Source organism: Sciurus carolinensis, chromosome 18 (genome assembly GCF_902686445.1).
Source record: "Sciurus carolinensis chromosome 18, mSciCar1.2, whole genome shotgun sequence".
NCBI lineage: Eukaryota > Metazoa > Chordata > Mammalia > Rodentia > Sciuridae > Sciurus > Sciurus carolinensis.
The window spans coordinates 29852140-29879505 of record NC_062230.1 but is presented as its reverse complement, the minus strand read 5'-3'; the positions used below and the strand labels follow the sequence as shown (position 1 = coordinate 29879505).

The window sequence follows — 27366 nt, the reverse complement described above, 5'->3', positions numbered from 1 at the left end:
AAGAATGACTGAGCAAAAGCCTCCGTCTCTCCAGGAAGGTGAGGGGCTGCCCGTCTGCACCCAAAGGGGTCCTCTCTCTGACCAGCCAGTCACCCACCCGAGCCCTGAGGCCGGGCCAAGCGCCGGCCACGGTCGTGGTGAGGGACTCACTTTTCATCTTGTCCTTGGCCCCAGCGATCAGGTAGTAGAAGATGTGGAAGGTCCTCTCCTCTCTGGCCTGGCGAATGGCCCGCGACTTCTCCAGCAGATCTGGTGTAGGAGGAGTCAAGGGTCCTGGGGACACTGCGGGGGTCCTGCTCACAGAACCCAGCCCCTCCCCTCCCCGTCCCGTGTGCCGCTGGCCGGGACCATGACCGGGCCAGGACGAGGCTCCCTGGACAGCTCTGGAGGGCTCGGACTGGGCAGGCTGACCGCCCAGTTCTCTGGCCATCGGCCCTGGGGACCAGCGAGACGATTGGGAGCTGCTGGCAGATGCCAGGCCCAGAAAGAGGCAAGGGAGACAGAAAGAAAAGGAAAAGCAGAAAAAGATGGGGATAGAATGTTCCAGATGGAGGGCTGAGGTGGCGAGCTGGTGGCAGGGACCTGGGACGAGATGCTTCCCAACGCCACCAGCCGTGCCACTTGTGACCAGCCGTCTTCAGGGCTGCGTGTCCCCAGCACCCCGGGGTGTCTTCAGACGTCGCAGAGTGAAGGTGAGGACCCCTCAACATAGAACCTGCATGTCCCCGCGTCCTCAGCTGAGCCTCCCCAGCTCCCCGAGGGAGGTAAGGACACCAAGGCTCCCAGAGACCAGCCATGTCCCGGGACACACAGCCATGCTGTCCTCCACAGCCCGTTCCAAAGAGGGGGCCTGAGGGGATGGAGGGGGCTGTCAACAGGCCCCACGGTGAGTCTCAGGAGAGCTGGGCTGGGGGAGGCCGGTGGAGGCCAGGCCAACTGACGCCATAGAGAAGGGTCCCCAGGACCCCAGAACCCCAGAACCCCAGCTCTGGAGCGGCTGAGGCCCGGCCTCCTGGCTAGGTGGGCTGGCTTGCAGTCCCTGGACAGTTAGGGAGGGTTCTTAACCAGCAGAGGACATCTGGTCTCAAAGGTTTCTGAGGATGGTGGGTGGGCTGGGCTCTGGTTCCTGGAAAGCAAGCTTGGAAGCTGTTCCCGGAAGACCTGGGTCTAAATTCCACTTGCCCACCACGCGTCCCCAACCCTCGCTCACTAGGAACCCGGCGGGGGCCCAGGACGTGAGTAGAGTCACCCCAAACAGGCACCAACCCCTCTTCCCAGAGCAGGATCAGAATTAAATGAGATACTACGTGCCAAGGGCCCAGGAGGGAGCTCAGTATGTGCCGCCCAACCCTCGGGCCAGGAGAGCACAGAGCACTGTGCACCTGCCATAAACCTCACGTGCCACCCTCACACCCTGGAGCAGCCAGGGTACTGCTGCAGAACACACCGGCCTTGTCCTCAGGGGGAGAAAGAGGCCATCAGCAGCCTCTGGTGGCCGAGTTCCTAATCTCAGAGACCCCTGGATCTGGAGCTGCACAGGAGCGTCTGGGAACCTGCCCATGACCACAGGCCGGAGGGCAGAGCCGTGTGCATGACCTGGCGTGACCGGGAAGGGACCACACCACTGATCTAGTGGCACTGGGGACAGAGAAGCGACCTCCCTGGCTCCTTGGGTGTCGAGGCTCAGCCTGTTGTTTGGAAGGGGGCCTGGCCGCCCTGCCCAAGGAGCCTGGTCCTCACACTTGGGTTTAAGGAGCTACAATTTGCTGGGTGCTTCTCCAGATGAATCGAGATTTTGTTTTTAGAGATCAGTACACGAATGTCCATCTTCTGGGGAAAACCTCGGCAGATTTCAATAGGTAACACAAAGGTTAGGTCAGTAACACGACAGCCACCAGGTATGGCTCCCGCCAAGCTGCATGCCACCGGCCACCCACATCATCTCATTTAACCACTGCCATACTCCAGAGGGGAAGCGGGTACCACCCCATCATACAGGGAGCACTATGAGGGCAGAAACTCAGAGAGGCTAAGTAACTTGCCCAGAGCCCCACAGCCAACAGGGCTGAGCTGAGAACTGGACTCAGGCCAGGACCACTCCTCAGCTAGCCCTCTTTTCCAGGGCACCAAACGCAGCTGAAATTCCCCCGGGTCCCGCCGCCAGGCTCCTGCTCTGCTGTCAACCTGGCACCTTGAGCCCAAGGGCTGCCTGGGCTGCTTCTGGGGTTGTAGACCCCTGAGACCAGCCATCTCCCACTCGGCTCCCCTTCACCATCCAGACCCCAGGACGAGAGGCCGCACGTGCCTTTCTGCACAGGGGTCCTACCTGCGGAGGGCGGCTGGTCGCAGACCCACCGCAGGGACAAGGGGTCATGTTTGGCCACAGATCACACGACAGGGCGCCTGACCAGCGCCTCTGTCCCAGGTGGGTGCCGAGAGCTTTCGAGAGTCGGTGCACCGTGTCTGCGCCAGGCAAGCACCTGCGACGCCACTGCACTGCCGGGCACAGAGGCGGGTGGACAAGGTCGCCCAGCCGCGGAGGTTCACCCAGAACCAAGCACCGGCTGCCTGGGGTTCCAACCCAGGTCCGCATTCGCACCGCCCGATACAACAAGGCCTGCGGCTGCGGAAAGCAGACACGGCCGGAGTGTTCTGGAAGCTCAAGAGCACGCGAGGGGCGGGGTTCCCCGCACGTGCCCGGCCGGGCGGAAGGATACAGGTCTCGATGTTGGCTCCCACGATGTATCCGGTCACGTCGAAGTTGATGCGGATGAACTTGCCCTGGAACAGGAAAACGGGGTTCGCTGCCAGAGGGAGCGAGATGCCAGGGAGCCTCCTGGGGGCGCTGGGCCGACCCTCGACCCTCGCAAACGCTCAGGGCCTCCAGGAGGGCAGCCCGTCGGAAGGAACCCGCGCCCGCCGAGCGGGGGTGGTCCCAGCCTTGCGGGGACCGAGCGAGTCGGACAGGCCCAGGGTCAACATCATCCGGCTCTCGCAAGGACTCGAGTCCATCGCGGCCACACCAGGTCAAATGTGGGGAAATGGGCTGAGCAGGCGACAGGCAGAGCCAAGGCCAAGGGCGGGCCTCCACCCCAGCCTTTCCGCCAAGTCGACTGCTCCCTCCTCACACGGGCACCTGCAGCCCGTGTTAACCTGACGGGGGAGGCAGGCCGTCCGTCTTCGCTCTTAACCTGACCTCAGGCCAGGAAAGGGGACATTGCACGAGTCATAAGAACGGGTTCACCGGACCGAGCACTGTGCGAACAGGCACAGAGATGCGCGCAGATCAGCTCTGGGCGGGCAGAGCGCGCGTCTGCGGTTTCCCGAGGCCCGCCCGTGAGTGACAGTTCCCAGAGGTGCCCAGGAGCCAGCAGAGGCTCCCGCTTCCAGGAGCCAGGTGCAGCCCACCCTCGGCCTCTCCTGACTCAGATCTTCGGGACTTTCCTACGGAGGCCTTTGCTTCTTCTGTACAATAAAACAATGTTGGCCCACGTGTCACCAACCACCCACCTCCCGAGCTCTCCCACCCGTTAGACTCCAGTGAAAAAGGGGAGACCGTCGGAGCCTCGGGAAGCATGTGTGGGCGGTGGCACCTCCTGCCTCATGGACTGTCGGCTCCCCAACCAGGACATGGGCTTAGTGAAAGCTGGAACCACGTCTCAACTCTTCACCATGATTCTGTGAACCTGGTTCAGTGCCTGGTATCCAGTAGGTGCTTCATATAAATTGACTCAGCAAATGAAAAGTAAAAAAAAGATGCCTCCCAGAATCACCGTACACAATAGGTGCTAAATAAGTGGTGAAGGATATATGTCCATGAGCTCAATGCATGTTTTGAAGAATAAATGAGTGTTGGAGATGAGTATCGAGCACATAGTAGGTGCTCAGTCAATAGTAAATGGATTATGAATGTCAAATGTGCCTCATCCGTGGTAGATGCTCAATGAACAGTTACTGAGCGAGCGAGCAAATGAGAGACTGCGTGGAGAAGCTGCTGAGGCACCCTACACCGGGGCCCAGATTCCCCTGCGTGCCTGTGCTCTGTTGTCTCAGCAGGAGGTGACACCAGGGGACCCGAACATTTTCCAGAAAACCCATGGGGCTTTGCTACTTACGAATCGTGAGGAGTTGTCGTTCTTGACCGTCTTGGCATTGCCAAAAGCCTCCAGAATCGGGTTTGCTTGTAGAAGCTGCTTTTCCAGCTCTCCCTAGAATTCATTTGTATTTAGTTATTGGAGAAAGCGACCTGGGTCCTGATGGTTTGGCCTGAGGTAGATGTCGCCACCAAACTCTGCCCTTGACACAAAGGTTCTCTCCAATCCCCTACCTCCTCTCAGACCCTGAGGATTTCAGAAGAGCTCTCTGATAGCTAGGACTGCCGTTTCCTATAAAGGCTACTTTTTCAAAGACAAGTGCCTGTCATCTAGGCAATGTCATTGTCACTGAAAACCATCACACTGCATAACACCAGGGATGACATTTACATCCTAGTAAATGGTGCCCCTGGAGTTGTGCAGTGCCCAACCCACTCTGCTGTACGTGGTCAAGCTAATTCCCTAGGAGCCTTCTGATTGCATTAAGATGAAGTTTTGATGTTTGCTTGGTCAGGACGGGTTTTCTGACATCTCCAATGGAAGATGAAGGTAAGGGAGGGGCAAACCCCACCAGGAATCCTTTCAACCCACTGCAGAACAAAGCTGTTGCCTGCCCTCCATTCGCGGGGTTAAACGCAGCTGAGACCTATCCAGCCCGCAGAGCCCTCTGCGGGGCTCCTGTGCACAGCGCTCAGGTGAGGCAGGAAGGCCAAACGGCTGAGTCATGCAGAGGAAGCAGAGGCGCTGGTCTGCCCGGCCCCGGGGGCACTGCAGCCTGGCACCAGCTCCCCGTCCCAGCGTGGCTCTGGGGTCCTAGCTGCCTGTCCTCCCAGGCAGCAGGCCTGGCTAGCAAGACGTTGGGAGGCACCCAGCAGGGACACAACAGGCACAGAGTTCTGCCGCCTGCTGAGGAGCTGCTCCTGGGGACAGGACGGAAGCTGCTGCTTATCCCTCCGGGCCTTTATCCGCATGCCCTCCTCCTCTGCAGCGCCCAGAGTAAGAGGAGCGGAAGCCTCAGCCTGGGAAGCTCCGGGCGCCCGGTGAGCGGGATTGCCCCGACCGCGGATACTGACGAGGGCACCACGGATTTTCTTAGGAGTCACTTCTGCTCACTAACCTGGGGTTCCATGCCCACCCCAAGTGAGGACCCAGCAGAGGGAGAGGGGGGTCCTGGAGGAGAGCTTTAACTCGGGGCCTCATCTGGTGCACTGTGAGACTATGGCCAGAACAGGTAAGCGACTCAGCCAAGGTCACACAGGAGCCCATCTGGAGGAAGAATCCCGACTCTCCTGCCTGCCACCACCCCGATGCCCCTGTCTAACACGGATGGAGTGTGCTCCTGCTGATGCCACGCAAGGCCCCTGACCCACCTGCCAGTCGCCCAAGCTCCATGTTAGAAATGAGTTCCCACAGGCAGAGGTCGAGCAGGACAGGTCGCGCGTGGCGTAGCTGGGGCCTTACCCGCCACCGAAGCCATTGCGCCGCGAGCCTGGCCAGCGCCAGCATGCAGAGGACAGCACACCGCACACGCATGCGTGGGCACACAGTGCAAGGGGCGGGGTGGGAGGGGCGGGGCGGGAGGCGTGCCGCAGCCGAGCGTCGACGGTCGGTCAAGCCGGGAGCCTGGGCCGCAGTCCTAGATGCTCAACCCGACGGGAGGGCCGACTCGGGGTCAGCCGGTCAGGGTTCTGGGGCTGGGCAGGTTGGTGGGCAGGAGGGGCTCGGGGCGCTGGGATCCACCTGGGGCCCGCACAGCTGCGGACCTCACTCGGCACCTGGCCTCCGACGCCCCGGGACGGGAGCCGGGGCGCTTGCTGACGGGGTGGGGGCTCGTGGGTGCGAGAGGGGCATGCAGATCTAAGTCCACTCCGTGCCGCCCGCACACACCGGGCCAGGGGAACACTCTCGGTTACTCACGTAGGCAAAAGACGGGCCTTGCTGCGGTCAGACAGCACAGCAGGAAACAAAGGTCAGGGTTACTCAAGGGCAGGACACCGGCCTGCTGGGCGTCCAGCCCCCACAGCCTGTCTCCCCAGATGGCGCAGCTCCTCCTCCTCGGCTCTTCCCTGCTACTCACTTCCCTCCCTCTCTGATCACTAGTGGCCTCATGTTCCCAAGGTCGGCTGTGATTCCTGGGACCATGGTGGACTTGTCTTTTCAGATGGCAGCAATTGAACCCAGGGCGCTTAGCCACTGAGCCAAATCCCCAGTCTTTTTTATTTTTTGAGAGGAGGTGTCACTAAGGTGCCTAGGGCCTCACTAAATGGCCTCAAACTTGTCATCCTCCTGCCTCAGCCTCCTCAGTCATGGGGATTATAAGCACATGCCACCACATTGGTCACAGTGGACCCTTTAAAATGGTAGCCAGCAAGACCACACCTGAGAGGTGCTACATGTGCAGGAGATGGGCAGGTCCTCGGTGAACTCGGTCATTATCACCATCACTTCTCGTTTTTATCACAAAGGCAGAGGCAGGCCTCAGGAAGCCTCCACAAAGCCCCCGGCCATCGGTTCCTGCACCCTGGATGGGAACCAGCTTGCCAGGGGCAGCGCTGACAGGCCAGGCCTTGGGTCCCCAAAGCTACAACAGCACCACCCAAGGCCTCCAGATAAGCTGGCCACCGTGATGTCCAGAGTCCCCTCAAGGGCCTCGACAGATCTGAAATGGCAGGCAGCAGTGACGCCGGCCTTGCCACCTTCTTGTCCCCAGACCGTCAGACGGGTGGGGGCGACTCAGGGCCTGCTGCCTGGCCCCTCCCGGGGGGGATCAGGCAGGGCGGGTGGAGAGGAGGACGGTCCAGAGCCGTGGCCCCCACCAGTGGTCCGTGCCGTCCGGGGGCTCCCGGGCCGATTTGGCGCCGTCTCCACTTGACTGGAAGCTCGGTCACCACGAAGACAGCACCTCAGCCCTGGCCTCACCCCGCAGGGTCTGTCACACAGCAAGGGACTGACGGGCCCTGGACCAGAGCCCCTCCCCTGGGGTCGAGGACACAGAGGAAGGAGCTGCCCAAGGTGCGCCGCAGTCCTGGGGACTTGGGAGAACCATCTAAGCAGTGGCTCCTGGTCGTGGGATTGTGTTCCCCACCAGGGAATGTGGGCCAGCGTCTGGGCACCTGGGTGGTCATCACGGCAGAGGGGCAGGTGCTGTGGGAGTGGATGGACGCCAGGATGCCCTGTTCCCCCAGGACGCCACCTGCTGCAGGAGGACAGCACGGCCCCTGAGTGGTCCTGTGGGAAACCCCGGAGGAGGGGAGAGGGCTCTGTCCCTCGAGGCTGGGACACTCCAGTCGGGAGCTACAGGCTGGGCAGTGGCGTGGCCCACGTGCTCAGAGCGTCCAGGTCACACCCGGGTCAGGCGTGGCCACCTGCCGGGCCGGCCACTCACCGTGATGCTGGTGTCCTTCTTGCCCTTGTGGGAGGAGGCCACCACGGCCAGGTACTGGATGACCTTCTTGGTGTTCTCTGTTTTGCCGGCTCCAGACTCGCCTCTGAAAGACACAGGAATTGTGACCCAGGAACAGGTCCCCTCCCTGGGCGCTGTGAGCCAGGCAGACCGCGGAGGTCATCGCCGCCTGCCCCAAGGGAGCCCGGCTCCCAGAGCCGCTGTGACTCGCCCAAGGACCTAGGCCGGAAGTGTGCCCACCCCAGAGGACGCCGGAAGGAGCTCAGACAGACAGTTTTGCTACGAAGGTCCAAACCCAGATTCTTCACATCGTCAGAGACCGGCCGGAGGGCCCCCCAGACGGCAGCCCTGACGGCCGCCGGCGCCCTTCCAGGAGACGGAGCTGGGCTCCCACCGCCACCGCGCAGGCCGAAGCCCCCTCACCCTCGGGATCCCGCCTGAGCTCCGGGTGGCTAGCCAGGCCTCTCGGTCAAGCGTCCAGGGGTAAAGGGCTGGCGCGACTCACGCCCAGGTGCGCGGCTGGCAGGCCCCGCCAGCAGACACGCGCTCCTCGGGCACGGCTGTGACCAAGATGGCCTCTTGATGCAGCTTCCTCTGGCCACCGGAGTCGCCGTGGAAGGCCCGCTTCCTCCCAGGTCCCCAGAACTGCTCTGGCTCCCCAGCTCCGGGCGGAAGGGAGGTCCAGGGCCTCGGCCAGCGTCCTCCCTCCCCGTCCACTCTTGTTCTCCGTTTCCCCTTCTTCGCCTGGACTCTCATTACCTGAGCTCTGTTCACGTTCTAGTATAAGCGCGGGGCGTTATACATATATTTTTAGTTGTAGACGGACGCGGCACCTTTATTTCACTTATTTATTTTCACGTGGTGCCGAGGCTGAACCCAGTGCCTCCCACGTGCCGGGCGAGCGCCCTGCCACCGAGCCCCAGCCCCAGAGAGGTTTTGCCTTTTTTTTTTTTTTAAGTCTGGAAAAGAATCCGTCTGCCCAGGTTGGCCCCGGTTCCCCGGGCAGAGCCAGGGCCACCAGCCCTGCAGCCGCCTCTGCTCTGCTTCCTAATTTGGAAATGAAGAAATTAGGTGTTTTTTTTTTTTTTCCTAAGAGACCATTAATAACTTTGCTTATAACTCAATGAAAGAAAAAAGAAGCGTGTACCCTGAACTGCTGCCCAGTCCTACGGATCTCTGTGTCCGCTGGCTGAAGGCCAGGGACGGGGGGCCGTGTCACACCAGCCTCTGTGCCGTCCCCTCCAGCCCAGTGGCCTTTATTCACATTCTCTCGCAGGCAGGTTGTGAAATGAGAACCACGGAGGCTTTATCCCCATTTTCCTGAACAGGACAAACTAAGGCTGATTTTTGATTTTTTAATTTGAAGAGAATTGATCTTTTTGCAGGTATGGGGAGGGACTTTGCTAATAGTTTCACATACACAATCTCCTTCATCCTCCACAATTCCTAGAGGCAGGACTGACCACCTCCACCTAAGACAGAAGAGGCGATCTAGCTCAGAGTGGCTAAGCAACTTGCCCTAGGTCACACAGCAAGGCAGAATGGAAAGTCGGGTCTCTAATTCCAGTGCAAGCAGATCTCCTTTTACTGCATTCCAGGACTCAGGCCCCGCTCTTTAGGAACTTGCTCTCTAAAGTCAGAACCAGAGGGAAGAACAACTAGTATTTTTTGAAAGCCTACTACTCTGCACCAGCACTGGGCTCACCAGCCTTTTCATTTAAACCTCTCGTCGTCTAATGGTATTAATTACCTTCATCATCAGCCTGGGAAAACCGAGGCTCAGAGAGGTTCAGTAAGTTACTCCAGATCACACAGATAGGAAATGGGGGAGGAAGAGGATTTGAACCCAGGTCCCCTTGACACCAGAGCCCATGTTCTGCCTTCTATGCTTTTCTTTTGATAAATAAGGGTAAAGACAGGAGGAGCTCCCAGCCTGCTCCACCAGCTATTCAGTATGTTCTAGGAATCTTCACTTGCCTTAAGAGGCTCATTTGTAACCAACAATCAATGAGCTAAGCCATTCAGTCATTGGCACCATAGTATAAAGTAGTCTAACCAGGTTAATGTCAAAATATTTGATAGATTTCACTCCAAACTAAAGGAGCTGGGTTTGGATCAGAGTGTGAGGGAGGAGGAGGGAAAACTGGGGGTAGGAACCCGCCTGCGTGGGTGGTCCTGAGCCAGCCCAGAGAGCAGTGTTTACCGTCAAGGCGTACAGAATGTAGTCTTGGTCCGGCACATCTGTCCTGGACACGCTCCCCGTGTCTCCTCTCCCACAATTCCCTCCTTTTCCCATCTGGCCTTCAGCCTCTCCCCCTCCTTAGTCCAGCAAAGATGTCAGAGGCCACGCCCTCCACTCTGCCAGAGAAGGGCAGCAGGACGCAGCTGCTGGGCTCATCGACTGCAGCTTCACTGGTAAAAACAGACTCTCCCTGGAGGCTCTGCCAAAGCGAGCCCAGCTGAGGGCTGTCCCCTGGAGCTCTGGGGGTACAGAAGCCGCCCTGGTTCCCTTCCTCGAGGACCTAGACTTGACCAGATATGACCTCCAGGCCCCACAGTGACCCCACTGCCAGGTTCTCTGAGTCCAGCCCCAGTGGCTGGAAGGAGTCACCCAAGGCAGTTAATCCCCAGTCCCAGAGTCCGGCTTCACGAATGTGCAACCTGCACGGTCCCAGGGACAGCCCTGAGGAGGGTGGGGCTCCCTTTGAGGCTCGGATGCTGCCATCTTGACATTCCTGATGATTTTTTAACGAAGGGCTCTGTGTTTGCATTTTGCATGATTTTACATAATACACAGCTGGGCAGAATACCCTCTCCAAACCCACTGCAGCCTGCGGTCCACTCTTGGTAAGAAAACCAGTTGGCTCCGAATCTCACAGCTGATCACAGCTGGTCCTCACGTGACCCTACCTCTGCCGCCGGCCCCCAGTGCCATCTGGCAATTATGTGCCCAATTCCTACGCATCCTGCAAAGCCCAGTGAAGCCCTGCCTCTGTTCTGAGGATCCCCTCTGACTGTCACTGGCAGAAGCACGCATGGCCTTCCTCCTGTACACCATCAGTTGCCAGAATGGCACAAACAGCTCCCAGCCCAGACTGTTGTAGAGTTCAAATCCCTGCTCTGCTGGTTGCCTGTGTGACCCTAGGCAAATTACTTAACCACTCTGTCTCAGTTTCCTTATCTACAAAATGGACATCGTAAAACCCACTTACCTTGCATGACTGTTAGGAGGATTTAATGAATCCTCACCCATAGAAAGCAGGCCCTGGAGCAGGACAGTGCTAACTGCTGTGGCTCTCATGACCACTTCCTCCCCTGTGCTTGCACTTTGTTTACATTACGCCCTTTACCATCCATGTGGCCATTAAGACACGAATCACTTGGCCAGGTTCCACTGTTTAAGCCAGGAGTCCTCAAACCCTTTCCGTAGAGGGCCGGTCGGTAAACACTGCAGGCTGTGAGCCACGCAGTCTCCACGGCAACCACGTGCTCTGCACCTAGCACAGATGCCAGTGTGTGAGCGCATGGGCGCGGACGTGTTCCAATAAAACTTTATTTATAAAACGCAGACGGGCTGATATGGTCCTCTGGTCAGTTTGTCAATCTCTGGCTTACGTCCCTCGGCCCCTTCTCATCCTTTCTAAAGTGCAGCCCCACCAGCCCAGAGGCCCCGCCCACCTCGGACCTCACGCCACGCCCCCTCCAGTCCAGCCCCCTCCCATCCACTTGGCCCTCTTCCAGTCCAGGGGCTCCGTGCCCCGCTCTGCCCAGGCCTCCGGTTTGCTCACCCTGGTGAACAGAACGCCGCTCACTCTGCTGTTGGCTTCCAGCCCCCGCTGGCAGCCACCGCCACCAGCATCCCAGCCTGGCTTCCCCCGACGGCTCCCCCTCTCCCACCAGCCTTGGCTCCTCCAGCCTCCGGCTGATTTCAGCATCCCCAGAATTGTTGAGTTAGGAGAGTCACGTGGAGGTGGCTCAGCTGCACAGGTTGGATTTCCTTCCCGGCAGGGGCGAAGGCCTGCGTGGGGCACTGACCAAGTGATGGCCACAGCCCCTTCCCCAGCCCTCCCGCTGCCTGGCTGCGGCGATGGATCGGCTCCTCCACCACGTCCTCCCAGATGAGGTGCTGCTCACCTTGGCCAGAGCCGTGGACTTGGTCCCGCGTGGACTGAACCTCTCAAGACGTGAGCCCAGGTTCCGCTTCTCCTCCTCCTCTTTGCAGGCATTTTGGTCACGGTGATAAAAGCCCGCCCACTCCCACCACTCAACCCGATGCTTCTTGTCCCCATTTTACAAGGGGAAACTGAGGCTGGAGGAGCTGCTGGCTTGCTTCCTAGTGGGTGGGGATCTGGGGATGGGCAGGACTTCCAGCCAGAGGTTTGCCCTGGAATCTGCGCTTGACCACACGGAGCTAAGGGACCTCTACCGAGGAATCCGCGTGAAGATGCTCAGTGAGCATTTACTGGCCGTGTGGGGAGCTGGGAGCTTAGGAGCTGCCACAGTGGCCTGGGCGAGAGGCCAAGTAGGGAGAGGCCGTGGGGTCAGAGGAGTGGACCCAGGTGGAAGTATCTGTCCATGGTGGGCACTGCTGGTCACAGGCGGCATCCAAGTCAGACACAGCTGACATATAAAATTCAATTCCTTGGTCACACAAGCCACGTTGCAAGTGCTCAACGCCACTGTCACAGGAAGCTGTGACGCAGAACCTGCTGATGGTGGAGGCTCCGGGGAAGAGGGCAGGTGTCTGCTCCGTCACCCACATGGCCTCTTCCTGAGCTCGGCTCAGAGAGGTTGAGTGTGCTGTGCAGGGTCATGCAGCTGGAAGCCACCTGGAAGAGGTACTCTCCCTGCTCCCGTCTGCACCACACTGAACCTTCTCACATCTTGGAAGATGGCGTCTTGTGGGGTGACACGCGGCTCACAGGGGCCTCATCTCAAGATGGGGGGACTCTTGGAACCACCTGGGCGGAGCCAATATGCCCAAAGTTCCTTACGAGGGAAGCAGGAGGACTGGGGAGAGTGCGGAGATGCCCAGCGGGGACCACCAGCCAGGAACACGCAGCCTCTGGCAGGCAGAGGTGGGGAGCCACCTGGGTGCGTCCCCCGCCTACATCCACCTGCTTTACCATGACGGGGAGGAGAGTCCCTCTCCCACAGATCAGTCTGGACACAGTCTGCCCAGCGTCCATGGGGACTGGTTCCAGGACCCCCTGTGGCCACCCCAATCTGTGAACGCTCTGTCCTTCCGTCAAACGGTGTGGTGTTTGTGTGGCATTTGCACACGCCCCACAAGCACCCTCACGCCCAGCAACGCACCTGCAGTTACTCATAAGGCCCCCACGTGACGTAAACGCCATGTAAATAGTTACATGTCAGACTTCGGGGACCAACGGCACGAGAAGAGAGGCAGATTTCCCCCAAACAGTCTCTGATTGACAGATTGAAATACCTCCTTCCTGTCCACTTGAGGTTTTCTGCAGAACTGAGGCGATTGCCTCGTTTGATTGTCTCCATTTTCTACCTACATGGACCCCACACTTGTCACGCGCATCTGGATCTCCGGCCGCCTCTCGTCCTCCCATCACCCTCCGAGGTTCTTAGCGTCTCCACCCCAGGACCCTGGCCTAGCAGGCGCCCAGCGCTCCCTGGCCTGTGATAGACATTTACTGCCCGAATCTGCCTTTCCAACCTCGGGAGTTTCGGGGGAAAGCTGCAAGAGCCTTCTGAAATCAGAAAGCAGGCTCCAGCATCCAGACCCAGACCCCGCCAGGCGTCACGGGGCTTCGGGTGGCCTGCCTCCGAGGGGACACTGGCCTCGGTGTTTAGGCGCCTCTGGTCCGTGCCAGGTGGGAACCCTGAACACACCGAAGACTCTGCCCTCCTGATCTTTTAACAGACTGCATCTCGAATCTAGAAAAATAAGGTAGAAGCAGCTCCACTCACGTGCACAGGATGGACTGATCCTCCCGATCTGTGGAGAAAGGAGAGAGAGCCGGGAATCAGGGGGAGCTCTGGCTGAGGATCTGGACCTGGCTTCCCCAGTCCCCCACTCCCACGCTCTGCAGGACGGCCCTGCTGGGAGAGGCCAGGGGCCAGCTGGGCTTCTTGCCCAGGGCACAGGGGTCAAGGCGAAGGCCAAGGGCAGCTGCAGAATTCCAGAGGCAGCACCAGGAAGGTGCTGAAGTGGACTCATCTTGGAGGGCCTGGGCATCCATTCTGGAGAGCGTGGGATGGGGGTCCCAGAGACCCACCCTGCCCGGTTCAGGCTGTGGACAGGACAGAGAGAGACTTTGGACCCAGACAGACTGGATTCCCGAGTGGCCACAGGCAGGTATTCTGAAGCTCTCCCGCCTCAGCTCCCTGTCTGTGAGGTGGTGTGGACGACATTCGTTGTGAGACATCAGCTCCGTTCCCCCCAACCCCAGGAAGGGCACAGCGTTCCTCTAGACCATCTGCCCCATGTCATCATGCGGTCCTGCGGGCAGCTCCGTGAGCCCCAGCCCCCCCGGGGAATGGTAAGAACAGCTGTGTCCAGTGGATTCTCTGGTCTGTGACCGAGCTCAGTCAAGGGCAGGAACTGAGGGGTCTCAACCGCTGTCCCCAGAGCTCGAACAGCCCCGTGCCTGTCTTTTTTCAGGGCTGGCCCCCAGTCTCCCCACAAGCTCCTCAGACCCCCCTCCGTAAATTCCTGTCCTAAGGTGCGCCGGCCCCGTGGGTGCCCCCAGGGAAACCAGGGTACGGAGGCATCATGAGGGCCAAGGTGACCACAGACGGCGCGGACCACCTTCTGCTCCTCAGGCGGCCTCAGAGGGTGGGGCCAGGTTCTGGAGCTCACTTCCTCCCCCACAAGGACATGGGAACAGTGACCAACATCTTCAGCCATCAGCCAACAACAGAGAAATCGGAGGGTAACATTTGCCATGGGGCAGTGCCCAAGGGCAAGCATTCCTTAGATCCGTTCCCGGGTCCGGACGTTCCATGGGATGCTCCCCTCGGTCCAGGTCTGCAGGTGTTTATCCCTGTGTCCCCAGGACCTGGCCGACCCAGGGCTCCTTTGGACGCTTTGGAGGATGCGTGGACGGGAGGTTTGGAGGAAACGAAGGCCACATCTAAGTGTCCCTGGGGCCACAGAGGACAGTGTGACACTAAGAGAGGGAGGGAGTTTATAGCCCGAGAAGCGGGTGTGGGTGGTGAGCCAGGCCTCCACCTAGGACCGGGTTACCAGCCGGCAGCTGTGAATCCTGGGGACGCACCCACCCCCTGACCTGCGGCTCAGCCGAGCTCCAGCGGTGTCCCCTCAGCAGCAAGAGGATCAAGCCGCACATGGCCGAGCTCGGGAAAGGATTGTGATTCAAATTCCAAGTCCAGTCCCTACGGAAAGAGCCTGGCTCCTGCCCACCATGAGGACAAAACGTGTGTGGCGACCAGGTCCCTCGGGCCATCTGCACCTGAGGCTGCTCAGGATGCTGAGAGCGGCCGCCCTGAGGAGAGGGCCCAGGAGGACGGACGCACCCCCTACCTACTCCACTCCGTGCCATGAAGACCTGCGGCCTTCCCCTCGTCCCACCAGAGATGACCGAGGGGAGAGCAGTCGCTCTGCTCCTATGAACCACCACCACAGGCGCAGAACAGAACAGAGCGCACGGCCGCCTGCGTGTCCCTCAGGCCTCTGCACCAGGTCCTGGGCCAACGCCACCGTCCCGTCCTCAGCAGCCTTGGCGGTGGACACCACCACCACGGATAAGGAAAGTGATGCTCGGAAGCAGGGGGACTTTACTAGGTCACCAGGGGAGCCAAGGCACAGCCATGAACACTGGGGACCTCGGGCTGAGAGGTCACTTAGAATGAGGGTCTTGCAGATGTAATTAGGGCAGGGATCCTCCAACACCGAGGCTGGGCTCCTATTCGTACGAGAGGAGAGAGATCACAGACGTGGGGCGGGCACAGAGGAGGGGGCCCGTCCACAGGCCAGGACCCCGGGGACTGCTGGCAGCCACCAGAAGCCAGGGGAGGCTCCCTCCCAGCCTGCATGGAGACCAACCCCACCAACACCTTGGTTTCAGACCTCTGACCTCCAGAACTGGGAGAGAAGAAATTCCTGATAGGCCACCAAGTTAGTGGTCATGGGTTATAGCAGCTGCCGGAAACTAACACAGCCACTCCCTGAGCTAGAGGGCAGGCTGGGACCCAGCCCCTGGGCATTACCTCACCTTCCTCGGTCACCCACACTCCCCTGCTGGCACTTCCTTCTAGGACACACACAAAAAAGGAAGAAAACAGTCACACTTAGTGTCCCCAGGACTCCCTGGGGGAAGGCAGGCGGGGGTCACCCTCGTGCACAGGAGACCATCCTCACCGGCCCAACAGCGTGGGCCTGAGGACCACAGACCTGTGCCTTCCAGCCCGCCAGCGGGAGAGTCCGAGAACTGAGAGGCTTGGGAAATGGGCAAAACCGGATCCAGGCAGGACCAGGACGGGCAGAGGGTGAGGCGGGAAGAACCAGGCTCCTGCCATCAGAAGCCGGGCGGGCAGACATCCTCCAGGGGCCTCCACTATTTTAAGGAACAGCAGACGAGGGACTATCTGGCTCCATCTGCTTCAGAGAGCCGGGCAGACCCTCCCAGCAGCCTGGCAGAGCCCGGCCCCAGTGCAGGAGAGATTTATAGGGTCAGAGGCTCCAGGGCCCCCCAAGAGGGGGTGCAGGCTCTGTGTTGGGGGCCACCAGGAGACCTCTGGCCTGGGACGTTCCCATCGGAAACAAGCGTGGGAAGCACCGGAGGGCCGGTTATGGGCAGCAGGGCTCTGGCGGGGCAGGGGAGCACTATTTGCTGACCTGCCTGGAGTGCGGGAACTCAATGCCCCGATTCCTCCTGGGCCCCAGCTGCATCCGACTGCAGAGCTCTCAGGACGCCAGGTCCCCCCGGAGGTCTCTGCCCCAGCCCCCGTCTCCTGCACGGTTCATGCTTTCTCTCGGAGGTGCAAGGCACACGGCATCCATCGCTTCAAACCAGCAACTCGGTGGAGGCTGGCGTGTAACTGGGTCATCCAAACTCTGCCTCCAACTAGCGCCAAGGTCCTCTGTTACCCCAAATAAACTGTGGTGCCCATTAAGTCGTTGCTCCCCATTCCCATCCCCTGTCACCTCTGGCAGCCACCTATCTGCCTTCTGTCTCTACGCACTGACCTCACCTGGAAATTTCACAAGAAATGGAGTCATATAAGGTGTGATCCTTTGGGCTTGGCCTCCTTCCCCGAGCAGGGTTTTGAGGTTCACCCATATGGTGTTATCATCATCATTGGTACTGAGGATTGAGCCCAGGGGCACTTTACCCCTGAGCCACACCCCAGCTCTTTTTATTTTTCAATTTGAGACAGAGTCTCGCTAAGTTGCTGAGGCTGGCTTTGAACTTGCCATACTCCCACCTCAGCCTCCTGAGTCACCAGGATTATAGGCGTGTGCCCCCAAGGCCCAGCTACTTCATTCCTTTTTGTAACCGAGTGACCCTGTTGTATGGATAGATAGGCTAGTTTCATTTCTCCATCCATCCACTGAAGGATGCCTGGGTTGCTGTGAATTCATGTACCTGGTCAGGGTGGTCCCAGCTCCCACAGTCCAAAGTTTCTATTGTAGCAACTAGCCTCCCATGATGGTTATTTAACCTGTCTCCTTAATACTTTTGGGGGAAAGGTACAGATTATATGATAATGGACTATCATGAGAGGGCACGCAGAGTTTTCCTTACTTTGTCCAAGTTTGTTAAAAACCGTGGCACTTTACAGGATTTGTAATAGCTAAATAGTGGAAGCACCCAAGATGCCCAACGGCCGGGGGGTGAACAAAATGTGGCTTCTCCGTATAACGGGATGTCATTCAGCAAGGAAGGGGCAAGTGCCAACACACCGTAGGCTGAGGACATTGTGCTCAGGGAAGGAAGCCCTTTGCCAGAACTCACGACGTGGGACCCTGTTCACACGCACTGTCCAGAAGAGACCAACCTGCAGACAAGAAGGGGGTGGGGGCTGGGCGTGGCTGGGCTGAGCTGGGCGGGCCTATGCATCGACTTCCAGGGGGCGCGTCCCTTTGGGGTGGATGGAAATATTAAATCAACGATGGCGTTCTGACCCTGTAAATCCACTAGCAACCAGGGAATCGCATTTTGAAGGTGGCTGTTTGTGGCACATAAGTGTCGCCACAGTAACAGCTTTGAAAGCTGTGTTCATTTTACGCGCTCTCTGCGTGGAGAGATCTGACTTCTCACACCCTGGATGCGTCCAGAAGGTTCCAACAGTTACCACTCGAGGCCTGTGGGCTCCCAAAGGTCAGGGGCGGTGTGCCTGGTCCCGGGAGCCAGAACCCCTGCCAGCAGGTGCTCGGGTGCACGTAGCCTGGCGCGCAGGCGCGCAGGCGCGTGCGCTCTAAGGCAACTGAGGCAGAGGCGGGGTGAATGCCGACCGCATGGGCACGTTCTGTGGCCACTGTGCAAAGGAGTCCCCAGGCCCCAGCTCCCGCCAGGCTGGAAACGCAAGTCAACAAGCCCTGCCTATCTTTGCTTTTTGGAAGCTGTGATCTGGCATGGGAGTCAGATGGGCAAAGAAAGAACCCCAGGCTGTGGCGGTACCACCATGGGGATGTGCCAGTGCCAAGCGAGCAGTGGGGACCTCAGTGAGGAGGGAGCTGCCCCAAGATGGATGTGCACAAAGCCCAGGGCCCAGGCAGAGCACCTGCACAGGGGCCTGACCCCATGGCTCAGAGGCCGGAAGGACATGGGATCCCCTGGCCCACGTGGGGACCTGCAGAGCTGGAGCCCAGGGCTGCCACCCACACAGACTTGCTTCCCGGCCAGAGCCCTGGGGTCCGGGTCCCTCACCCCACCCCAAACATGCCCTCGCCCCACCTCCTCCCTGCCTGGGGTCTGCCTGGGAGGGGAGGGCTCGGGGTGTTTGCCTTGACAAAGGACTCCAGCGGTCCCTCCCTGTGCTGGCGCAGCAGGACAGGACTCAGGAGGTGCCCAGCTCCCCACAGACTGGCTATTTCGGCCGGATCCCAAGCACAAGCTCATGATTTCTGGCTGGGGCGCCAGAGCCTGCAGGCTGACCATAAAAGGAGAAAACCCAGCTGGGGCTGCGCGCAAGCCCCGGGCTCTCGGCTTCTCCTCCTTCCTTCTCTGCCAGGCTGCTTGGGACCTGGGAGAGAAGGGCAGAGCTCACATCTGCAGGGTCTCCCCCAGGCCAGTAGGATGGAGGGACTGTCCACACGGTGTGCAGGCAGGGGCTCCCCACCTACCACCCCACATGAAGGCGATGCCTGGGCACCTGACCCTCAGCAAAGTGGACGAGCCCAGTGTGTGGTCCCCAAAGGAAGAATGTCAGCTAAGCCCTGATGGCCTGGAACTGCCCAGGGCCCGAGCTCCCAGCCACTGTCCACACCAACCTGGCAACACCTGGAGAAGGCAGCTGTCACCTCCAGGGCCAGTGAGGAAACAGGCTCAGAAATGCAAACCCAGAGCTGGGATCTGAACCCAGCGCCAGGGCCACACCCGCCCCGCTACCTGCAGGATGGGCCCTTCCCCTTCTCTGGTCCCCCCTCCCCCGCTGCTGCAAACCCACAGGAAGTCCTGGCGTTTTAAAGGTCCCGGGGGGCTCGGGGAGCAGGAAGACCAACGTCCCTGGGGGCCTTGGTGGCTTGGCTCCCACTTGCCCTGTTCTGCCTCCCCTGCTCCAGCCCCACCGGCCACGGATGTCACCCCAAGCTCCCTGGAGAAGCTCCCGCCACCTCCGCAGGAGGCCCTGCTCCCCCGAGCCTAGGACAGGCCCAGGGGGTACCCCTGCCACGGCTCCCTGGGCCTCTGTCCAGGGCACGTTCCTTCCTGAAATGATCCAATGAACAATCCTTCCCCATCCTGTGCCATGGGCAACCTGGGCAGCGCAGATCCTCAGTCGATCCTGCCGAGTGAACGAGGGGATGGGAACCCGATTCCCAGAGGCTGAGGGACACAGTCACGCATATTCAACCAGGAACAGGTCTTCAAACATCGCTGGGAGCCAGTCCACTCTCTCCAGCGCGCGTGCGTCTCCAACTCGGTATTTACTATTTTCAAAAAAATGATTCCCCTTGCTCTCTCCTATCCCAGGACACCATGAGCACCACAGAATGTGAGCTCTTGGTGGCAACTTGGAGCCCTGCTGTGGCCTGATTGTGGCACCCCCCCCCCCAGACGCAAGTGGGAAAAGCCTAATCACTAAGGTGACCGTATAGAGGGCGGGGCTTTTAGAAGGTCATTAGGTCAAATGGGACCAGAGCTAGCTAGTCCCTTCCACCATGTGGGGACACAGCTAGCAGGCACCATTTAGGAGGAAGAGGGCTCACCAGGACCCCACCATGCTGGGCCCTGAACTGGGGACTTCCTGGCCTCCAGAAGGGTGGACAGTACATTTCTCACATAAAAAGCGGATGACATATCAGCTGGCTTGAGCAGCCCAAGCTAAGTCAAGTTTCGACCAGTTACTCCCGAAGACTAGGCCAGAGCCCCTGCTGCCCCTGCCACCTGGCAGGCCAGACACAGCCGAGCTGCCGTCCCTGGAGCACAGCAGCTTGGGGTTACTTCCCAGCCCCCCCCTCTGGGGCAAGTCACCTCTGCCTCCCCCAGCTTACTTCTTTACCAGGAAAATAGAACAGGGCAGGAATAAAAAATAGATAAAACAGGGTAGAAGGCCAAGTTCAACCCTTTTCTAATTACAAGGTGCTGTGCTCTGAATGTTTATGTCTCCCCCAAAATTCTTATGGTGAAATCCTTTCCCCAAGGTGATGGTTTAGGAGGTGGGGCCTCTGCTGGCGATTAGGTCACAGACAGGATGACTTCTAAGGAAAGAGGCCTGAGGGGGTGCACTCAGCCTTCCCAGGAGCCCCAGCAAGGCTCCATCTAGCAATAGGCCCTGTCCAGACACCGTATCGCCAGCACCTTGACCCAGGGCTTCTCAGCCTGCAGCACTGTGGGAATAGACCCTGCTGTTTGTAAGCCACTCTGTCCAAGGCATTTTGTTGGAGCAACTGGAACAGAGTAAGTCCTGAGGCTTAAGCCAGTCCCTCAGCTTTGGGGCCTCCGTTTTCTTGTGTTGAATGGAGTCACTGTCTACCCTGACTAGCATGCTTCCTGGGAGGACTAGACGCTCCCAGCGTGGCAGGTGATGGGGTCTCCACGCTTACACTGGGTTCGGGGCCACATCACTCAGCACGTACAGCCTCAGTTTCTCCAATCTGTCAAGGGAAGGCTGCCACCTGCTCTGCAGATGAGGGCTGAGCTCTTGGGATTTATGGAGTCAGGACTTGGCAGGGCTCTTGTCCCTCCTCCTCGTTCCAGAACAGCCTCTGGGGAGTTGGGTGAGCATGAGCCAGCCCCCAGGGCCTGCCACCAGACACAGAGGGACACAGCTGAGTGTGGGAACCTGCCAGGTCCCAGGGCAGTCTGGATGACCCCCTGTGCAGACTTATCCGGAGCTGGGAGAGGACCGGGCCAGGGCCCCATGCTGGCCCAGCAGTCTGTTCTAATCCCCTGGGAGTGGCTGTTTGGTGCTAATGAGGTGAAGACAAGACACTTCAGGTGACTGGGCCAGCCAGGCACACCCTGCGGGCTCCCCTGGGCAGGACAGAATGAAATTCGACCAGTCTGCAACCCAGGTCCTCCCTTCCCAGCCTGGGGAGCCCTGGGGGGTGGGGGGACCCCAGGTGGCCTGCGGGAAGGCTTGTGCTGCTTTCCATGCACCACATGGCTTCCTGAGCTCAGCTCCTGCTTCCCAAGCTCAGGGTCTTCACCGAGGGGAGATGCAAGAGGCTGGATCTGCAGGAGCAAAGAGCCTTGTGTGGGACAGGGACCCTGCTCTGCCCCGGCAAGACTCGAATGTCAAGCAGGCGGAGTTCAAGTTTATCTGTGGCATTTATCTGACCGGTGGCAAGTTCTTTACTTCCTGAGCCTCAGTTTCTCCAGCTACAAAGGAGGTTAATCAAAGTGGCCGCCCTAGTGCAGGATCACCAACGAGCCCTGTTTGCACATGCTCACAATGCACGTGCACACGCACAGGAAGCATTTGATATTTGCTATTTTGTAAAAACCATTAAGGTTAACAAAAGAAAAATAAAAAACCTGGCTGACCTTCCTTCTTTTGTGATTCAAGATCGTTTTTATTTTGGATGACATACGCAGACCCCATATTAATTTTGGGATTGAATTTTAAAGGTCTTAATCTAGTCCTTCTGCTTCATGGGTTAAGGATCACTTGAACATATTCCTGCAAAGCCCTGAGCACCTAGCACACATGTGGCAACTTCCAAGAATCACCAGACACCTGGAGAAAGCCATTAATAGGACAAGAAGAAGTCAAAACAGACAAGCAGGAAAATGCATATCTTGAAGGAAACCGAAAAGATGAGAGAAGGAGTCTCCTCCAAACAGAGGCCAGCACAGCCACAGAAAAGAATAGCATAAGAAACATGCAAAAAGCAAAATAGAGTTCTTGGAAATAAAAAAAAAAAGATAACAGAAATTAAAAACTCAGTGGAAGGATAGAAAGATAAAGTTGGTAACTGCCCAGGAAACAATAAAAAACAAAGAGCTGGGTGTAATGGCATGCACTGGTAATCCCAGCAACTCAGGAGACTGAGCCAGGAGGATTCCAAGTTCAAGGCCAGCTTCAGCAACTTAATGAGATGCTAACTTAATGAGCAACTTAGTGAGACCCATCTCAGAATAAAAAATAAAAGTGCTGGGGTTGTGACTCAGTGGTAAAGGTTCCTGGGTTCAAGCTCCAGAATCTGCCCCTCCCCCGCAAAAAAAGAAAAAAGATGAAAGAACCAAGAGAAAGATGAAAGTTCTGGACCAGTTCAGAAACTCATTACAAAACCAGGAAAACCATAGAAAAACAGAACAAAGAACACAGAAAGACATAACCAGGGAAATAATTCACAAAATTTCCCCAGAATTTACGGGTGTGGATGAGTTTACAAACTAAGAGGGCCCAAAGTCTCCAGAACAGCGGGGGAAACAGACCCACGGAAAGTCCCATCGTCATGAATACAGAGATAAAGAGAAGTCTAGAAACTTCCAGAGAAGAACAAAGAGCCTTTGGTCACACACAGAGGATCAAGAATCAAGACTAGATTTTGTCTTCTCAAAAATGAAAGTAAAGTTAGAGAACAATGAACAATTCCGTAAAAATTCTGAAGGAAATTTATTTCTTGCCACAACATTTAAACCAAACTAAATTATCCTCTAGGTATTAGAGAAACTTCAGATCTTTCAGCTATGCAAGATCTCCATACATCAGGTCATATATATCCTTCCTTGAGAAGCTACTGGAAAGTTGCAATTTAAACAAGAGAGTAAACCAAGGAACAGAAAAACATGGAAATTAGGAAACAAGAAATCCACCCAAGAGCACTGGTAGGAACACAACAAACTTGGCAGATGACTGCTACCAGTAACAGAGAGGGTCAGGGCAAGTCAAAAGGCTACAGCAGAGATCAGTTTCAACGAGAGACTATGAATATGGGACCTGTGATACATTTTTGGACATATTAAGACAAGAGTAACACATTTAGATGGAGAATTTGGGAGTAAGTGATCAACTACACAGAAAACCGAATTGGGGGGAAAAAGAAAGGCAACTGCTAACTCCAGGGGAAAGAGTAAGTCATACAGTTAAAAAAAAAATGTAATCACAAGACAGGGCAGAGATCAGAACTGAATGATGTCTACAAAACTCTAAATAGCATTTACTATTATGTTAACTCTCAATAGGGAGCTCATTGAAATTAACTGTATTTGGAGTCTAATATAAGCGAGGTATTGTGAGGATGAGGCAGTAGAGACAAATCAAGGGAGTGAATAAATTAAATCCTCATCATCCATGGTGAAAAGCCAATAGGTGAAATGCAAAACTGAATAAATTTTAAGATATCAGTAAATAGTCAAGTTATTTAAAGATACAGACGCAAATAGCCAAAAATTAATGGTAGGAGTTAAGGGTTATCTCTGGGGAAGGAGAAGAGGGAGGGCTATTTTTCTTAATAAGTTTCGAGGAATTATTTGACTCTATGTCATCTGTATATGTACTTTTAATAAAACTCAAGACTAATTTTAAAAACATGGGAACAAGGGGTCCCTACATGCACTAGCAAGGAACATTCTAGTGGAATGTAAAGCAAGGCATGCGAGATGCTACCATTTGTAGGAAAAATGGTGGGAAGAAAATAGACACAACTACCTACATGTGCAACAACAAAAACAAACAAACAAAGTCTAGGAGAATCCCTGATGCACTTGGAACCATGACAGTCTGCAGGGAGGTGACCCAGGGTCTGATGCACAGAGCCTGAAAGGAGAAGGTGTCCTTCTGAATTTGAATGAGCCATCTTTCCAGGACCAGGAAAGCATTTTTAAAATGCTTCTTCTCTTGCCCCTTCCCTCCAAGGGCCTGGCTTCCTCTGGAGAGGGAAGGTGAGGTGAACCACATCCAGCTCCCCTGGGGCAGCAAAGGGCTGAGCCCCCAGCACAGCCCACGCCAGCCCTCTAGCGGACTCCCCTCCCCCTCCACACCCGTCCTCAGCTGGGAGGCCCTCCTGGTCCCTCTCACGCACAGGCGTTGGTGCCCCGTCCTCCCAGGATTCTGAGCCTCGCCCCTCCTGGACAACCCGCCCACTCATCTGACCCCACACATTCTTTTCTTTAGACAATTCTGGTGGTGGTTCACTCACTCATTTAGACATTCAACAAACACTAACTGAGCAGCTACTGCACACCAGGCACCTGTGAAAGTACCGGAGATGCAAAGGTGAACGAGCCGGCCGGGTGCGGCTTACACAGCATCTGAGGGAGCCGATGGGTGCTCAGAGCCGGGGAGCCCCTCATTCTCTACCCGGTGCCCGCTCCAGCCTCCCCACCTACCCTTTCACTCCCCAACGTGTCCCTCAAAGGGCTTGCGACTGCGGCCAAGGCTGCGAGCCCTGCCTCTCCAACTGGACAGAAAGCTCAGTGTGGCTCTCACCCAAAGACTGAATGACACGGGACAGCAATGTCACCATGGGCCTCCTACGTGGGGCCTCCGCATCCCTCTACCAAAGCCAAACTCCCACTTTACGGAGGAAGAAATCAACGTGGAGAAATTCTTCCCAGGCTTCCATTTCTCCTCCTCCTTATTTTATTTTTGGGGTTCCCACCTCACTGGTTATCAGAAAGCCCAGGGTAATGGCGGCTGACGAGCCTCGAGCTCAAGAGACAGCCGCCTCTCCCCCGGGGCTCAGAGCCAGGCCACTGGGCATCTCTTAGCGGTGCTGGCCGACTGGACTCCGTGCTTGCACGTGGAGCCAGGAGCCGTGGACTGTGGCGCGGACTTGCCCACAGGAAGGCAAGTCGAGGGAGCAGAGGTCACCAGGCTCCAGGTGGAAGTCAGACCAGGGGCTCGGGGCTCAGCCTCCCAGGTCTACGTGGGGCTGCAGCCCGCTGATGGCGGGGCTCCAACAGCCACCACCATGGCCCGAGCACACGGCCACACAGCAGCTGTCACCAAGGTGCAGAGTTGCCCAGAGTCTAGGGCCTTGAAAGGCCACCAAGAGAGTGGGGTCACGTCACCCCGGAGACAAGAGCATCGTCATCATGGACCAACAAGAGGGACTCGGGGACTGTGCTCCACGCCAGGCAGTGGAGAAGCCCTGGGAGACCTGCCGCCTCTCGAATAGCCCAGGCCGCGGAGCCCAGCGGGACAGGCAGGGGGCTGATTTTAGGCTCTCCCATGACCGAGTGAAAAAGCTGTAACCCCAAATCAGCTCTCAATTCATTTTATACTCAATCCAAGAACCAGCAGCCATTGCGGTTATAACCAAATTCCAAACACACGTAAGAGGAGGGAATGCGCCACTTTCATAAGTTGTGATGTCACTTCTCGAGGCTGAGTCCCCTGATCCCTCTTCCCCATCAGGTCTGCAGGGAAACCCTGCCCGGGCCTCGGGTCATGGTTTCCTGGAGTCAATTATTTTGTGATGGTCAAAGTCTCCTTCATTTCGTACCTTTCAGCTTGGTTAGCATATGAAAGGTTGCTGAGCAAAATGTTAGTGACAGCAACCTCTGGGTGACAAAAGGACATGTTCCAGCACGTTCTCCTTTGCTTAAATACAGGTTTTAATTTTTCGAGAATCATAATGCTAAAGACTTGTAATGTTACAAACACACATTTCCAGAGCACTATTAGCAATGCCTACCCATCTGTCATCCTCTCTCCCATTCTCCTTTGCTAGCAGAATTTTATTTCATGCTAGTATTAGGATGAAATGTGCTTAGTGGGACCTCCCTCAGCTCCAGAAAAAAACCAGAAATGATTTAAAACAATCGTGAATATCCCCTTTGCTAATGATTGGTTTAGAGGTTGGCAGGTGACAAAGTTCCTCCTTAGTCAGAGAGAAGTGGGGGAAGAGCCTGATCCCCGACTTCTTTCATGATTTTGGATGTTATCATCTGAAGATGTGATGGCTGGATCAATGGCTGCCATTTTGTGACCATGAGGAAAAAGCCAAGAAAACCCCCCAAAGTAACTTTTAAACTGAATTAAGCAACCCTGAAATCATCAACCTCTAGACTTCCTGTTATCTAAGGTAATAAACTCCTATTACTTAATCCACATGAGTTAGTTCTTATGTTACTTGCAACCAAAAGCATGCCAAAAGATACAAGCACCATAAGTTTGTGATGCTCAGCCTCCCAAAGCAGTGTGGGAACCACTTTTAAAATACTCTTTCATCCGGGACACCAGAAATGCAATAATATTACAAATACACATCCTGATTCCAGCAGCTGTTGCTTTAAACCCTGGGGTGGCACCCCCAGGGCTGGCCTTGCAAGGCTCCATCTGCTGGTCTTTGGAGGTAATGGCAGCCCTGTGTCTGGAAGGATCACGTTCTGCCTGGGAGTTTGGGTAATGCCAGCAACTTGGGACCCTTCTGCCTGAACCCCTCTACTGTGGAGGTGGTGTCTCCAGGGCACACCGGGGTTCTGCCTTTTAGGAAGTTAGCACAGGGTTCTGCTCAATTCCCACGTGCTGAATTTTCCACTTAGGGCCTCGTGCTGCTGTTCAAATGTCTCAGAATTTGGAACCTTTTGGATTCTGGGATTAGGAATGCTCAGCCTGTGACAGTTTATACTTAACAGGTTTTTGCTCTTGAAAACCAGGCACTGTGCCAAGCTTTGGGTGCAACAGTTCATTTCATGCTCACATCCGCCCTGTGAGGTGGGGCACAGTTGTTAAAATCCTCTTTCATGGAGAAGGAGACAGATACAGAGAGGTTAAGCAGCTCACCCAAGGTCACACAGCTGGTGAGTGACAAAACTGGAGTATGAGCTCAGGCAGCTCAGTTCTAGAATTCACACTCTTAATAAGGGATGCCACTGGGTTTTGTTTAGTCTGAAGTAGTTTGAGGAGGGGAGGAAGCCTATAAGAGAAGCATTACGTATATAACATAAGAATGTCACTTATATGAAGTTCAGGGACAAGCAAAACTAACTGGCAGTGATGGAAGTCAACAGCAGCGACCCAGGCAGGGGTGTCGGAGAGGTATTGACTGGGAAGAGGCACGGTGGAACTTTCTAGAAATATTTCACATTTTGGTCTGGATGGTGATCAGACTACTGTAGACGTCTGTCAAAATCAGTTTTAGACTGGACACTTTGGCGTGTTTCACCCACTCTGTGAGCATCTAGCGCTTCACCTCCACAGACCCCTCTGTTAATAACAGTGCTGATACAGGGTGACCATGGTCAGTCTGAGAGTCCCGGATCTGGATCAGCTGTGCTCCCCAGCGCTTCCGCCAAGGGTGCTTAGCTTGGGGCG

General features: G+C 56.7%; 1 protein-coding gene across 4 annotated transcripts in view; it reads right to left on the bottom strand.

Moving 5' to 3' along the window:
- Positions 1–27366, bottom strand: part of Myh11 (myosin heavy chain 11) — a 90601-nt gene that overhangs the window by 41724 nt on the left and 21511 nt on the right. For 2 of the 4 annotated variants that reach the window (XM_047533845.1, XM_047533843.1), the window contains exons 4-9: positions 13441–13468; positions 7480–7582; positions 6012–6032; positions 4116–4208; positions 2718–2781; positions 151–249 (exon numbers count right to left, since the gene is read on the bottom strand). In XM_047533845.1, the coding sequence (XP_047389801.1) occupies positions 151–249; positions 2718–2781; positions 4116–4208; positions 6012–6032; positions 7480–7582; positions 13441–13468 (408 nt within the window). The remainder of the gene's footprint in view (positions 1–150; positions 250–2717; positions 2782–4115; positions 4209–6011; positions 6033–7479; positions 7583–13440; positions 13469–27366) is intronic. The other 2 variants (XM_047533846.1, XM_047533844.1) reach the window with 1 other exon arrangement.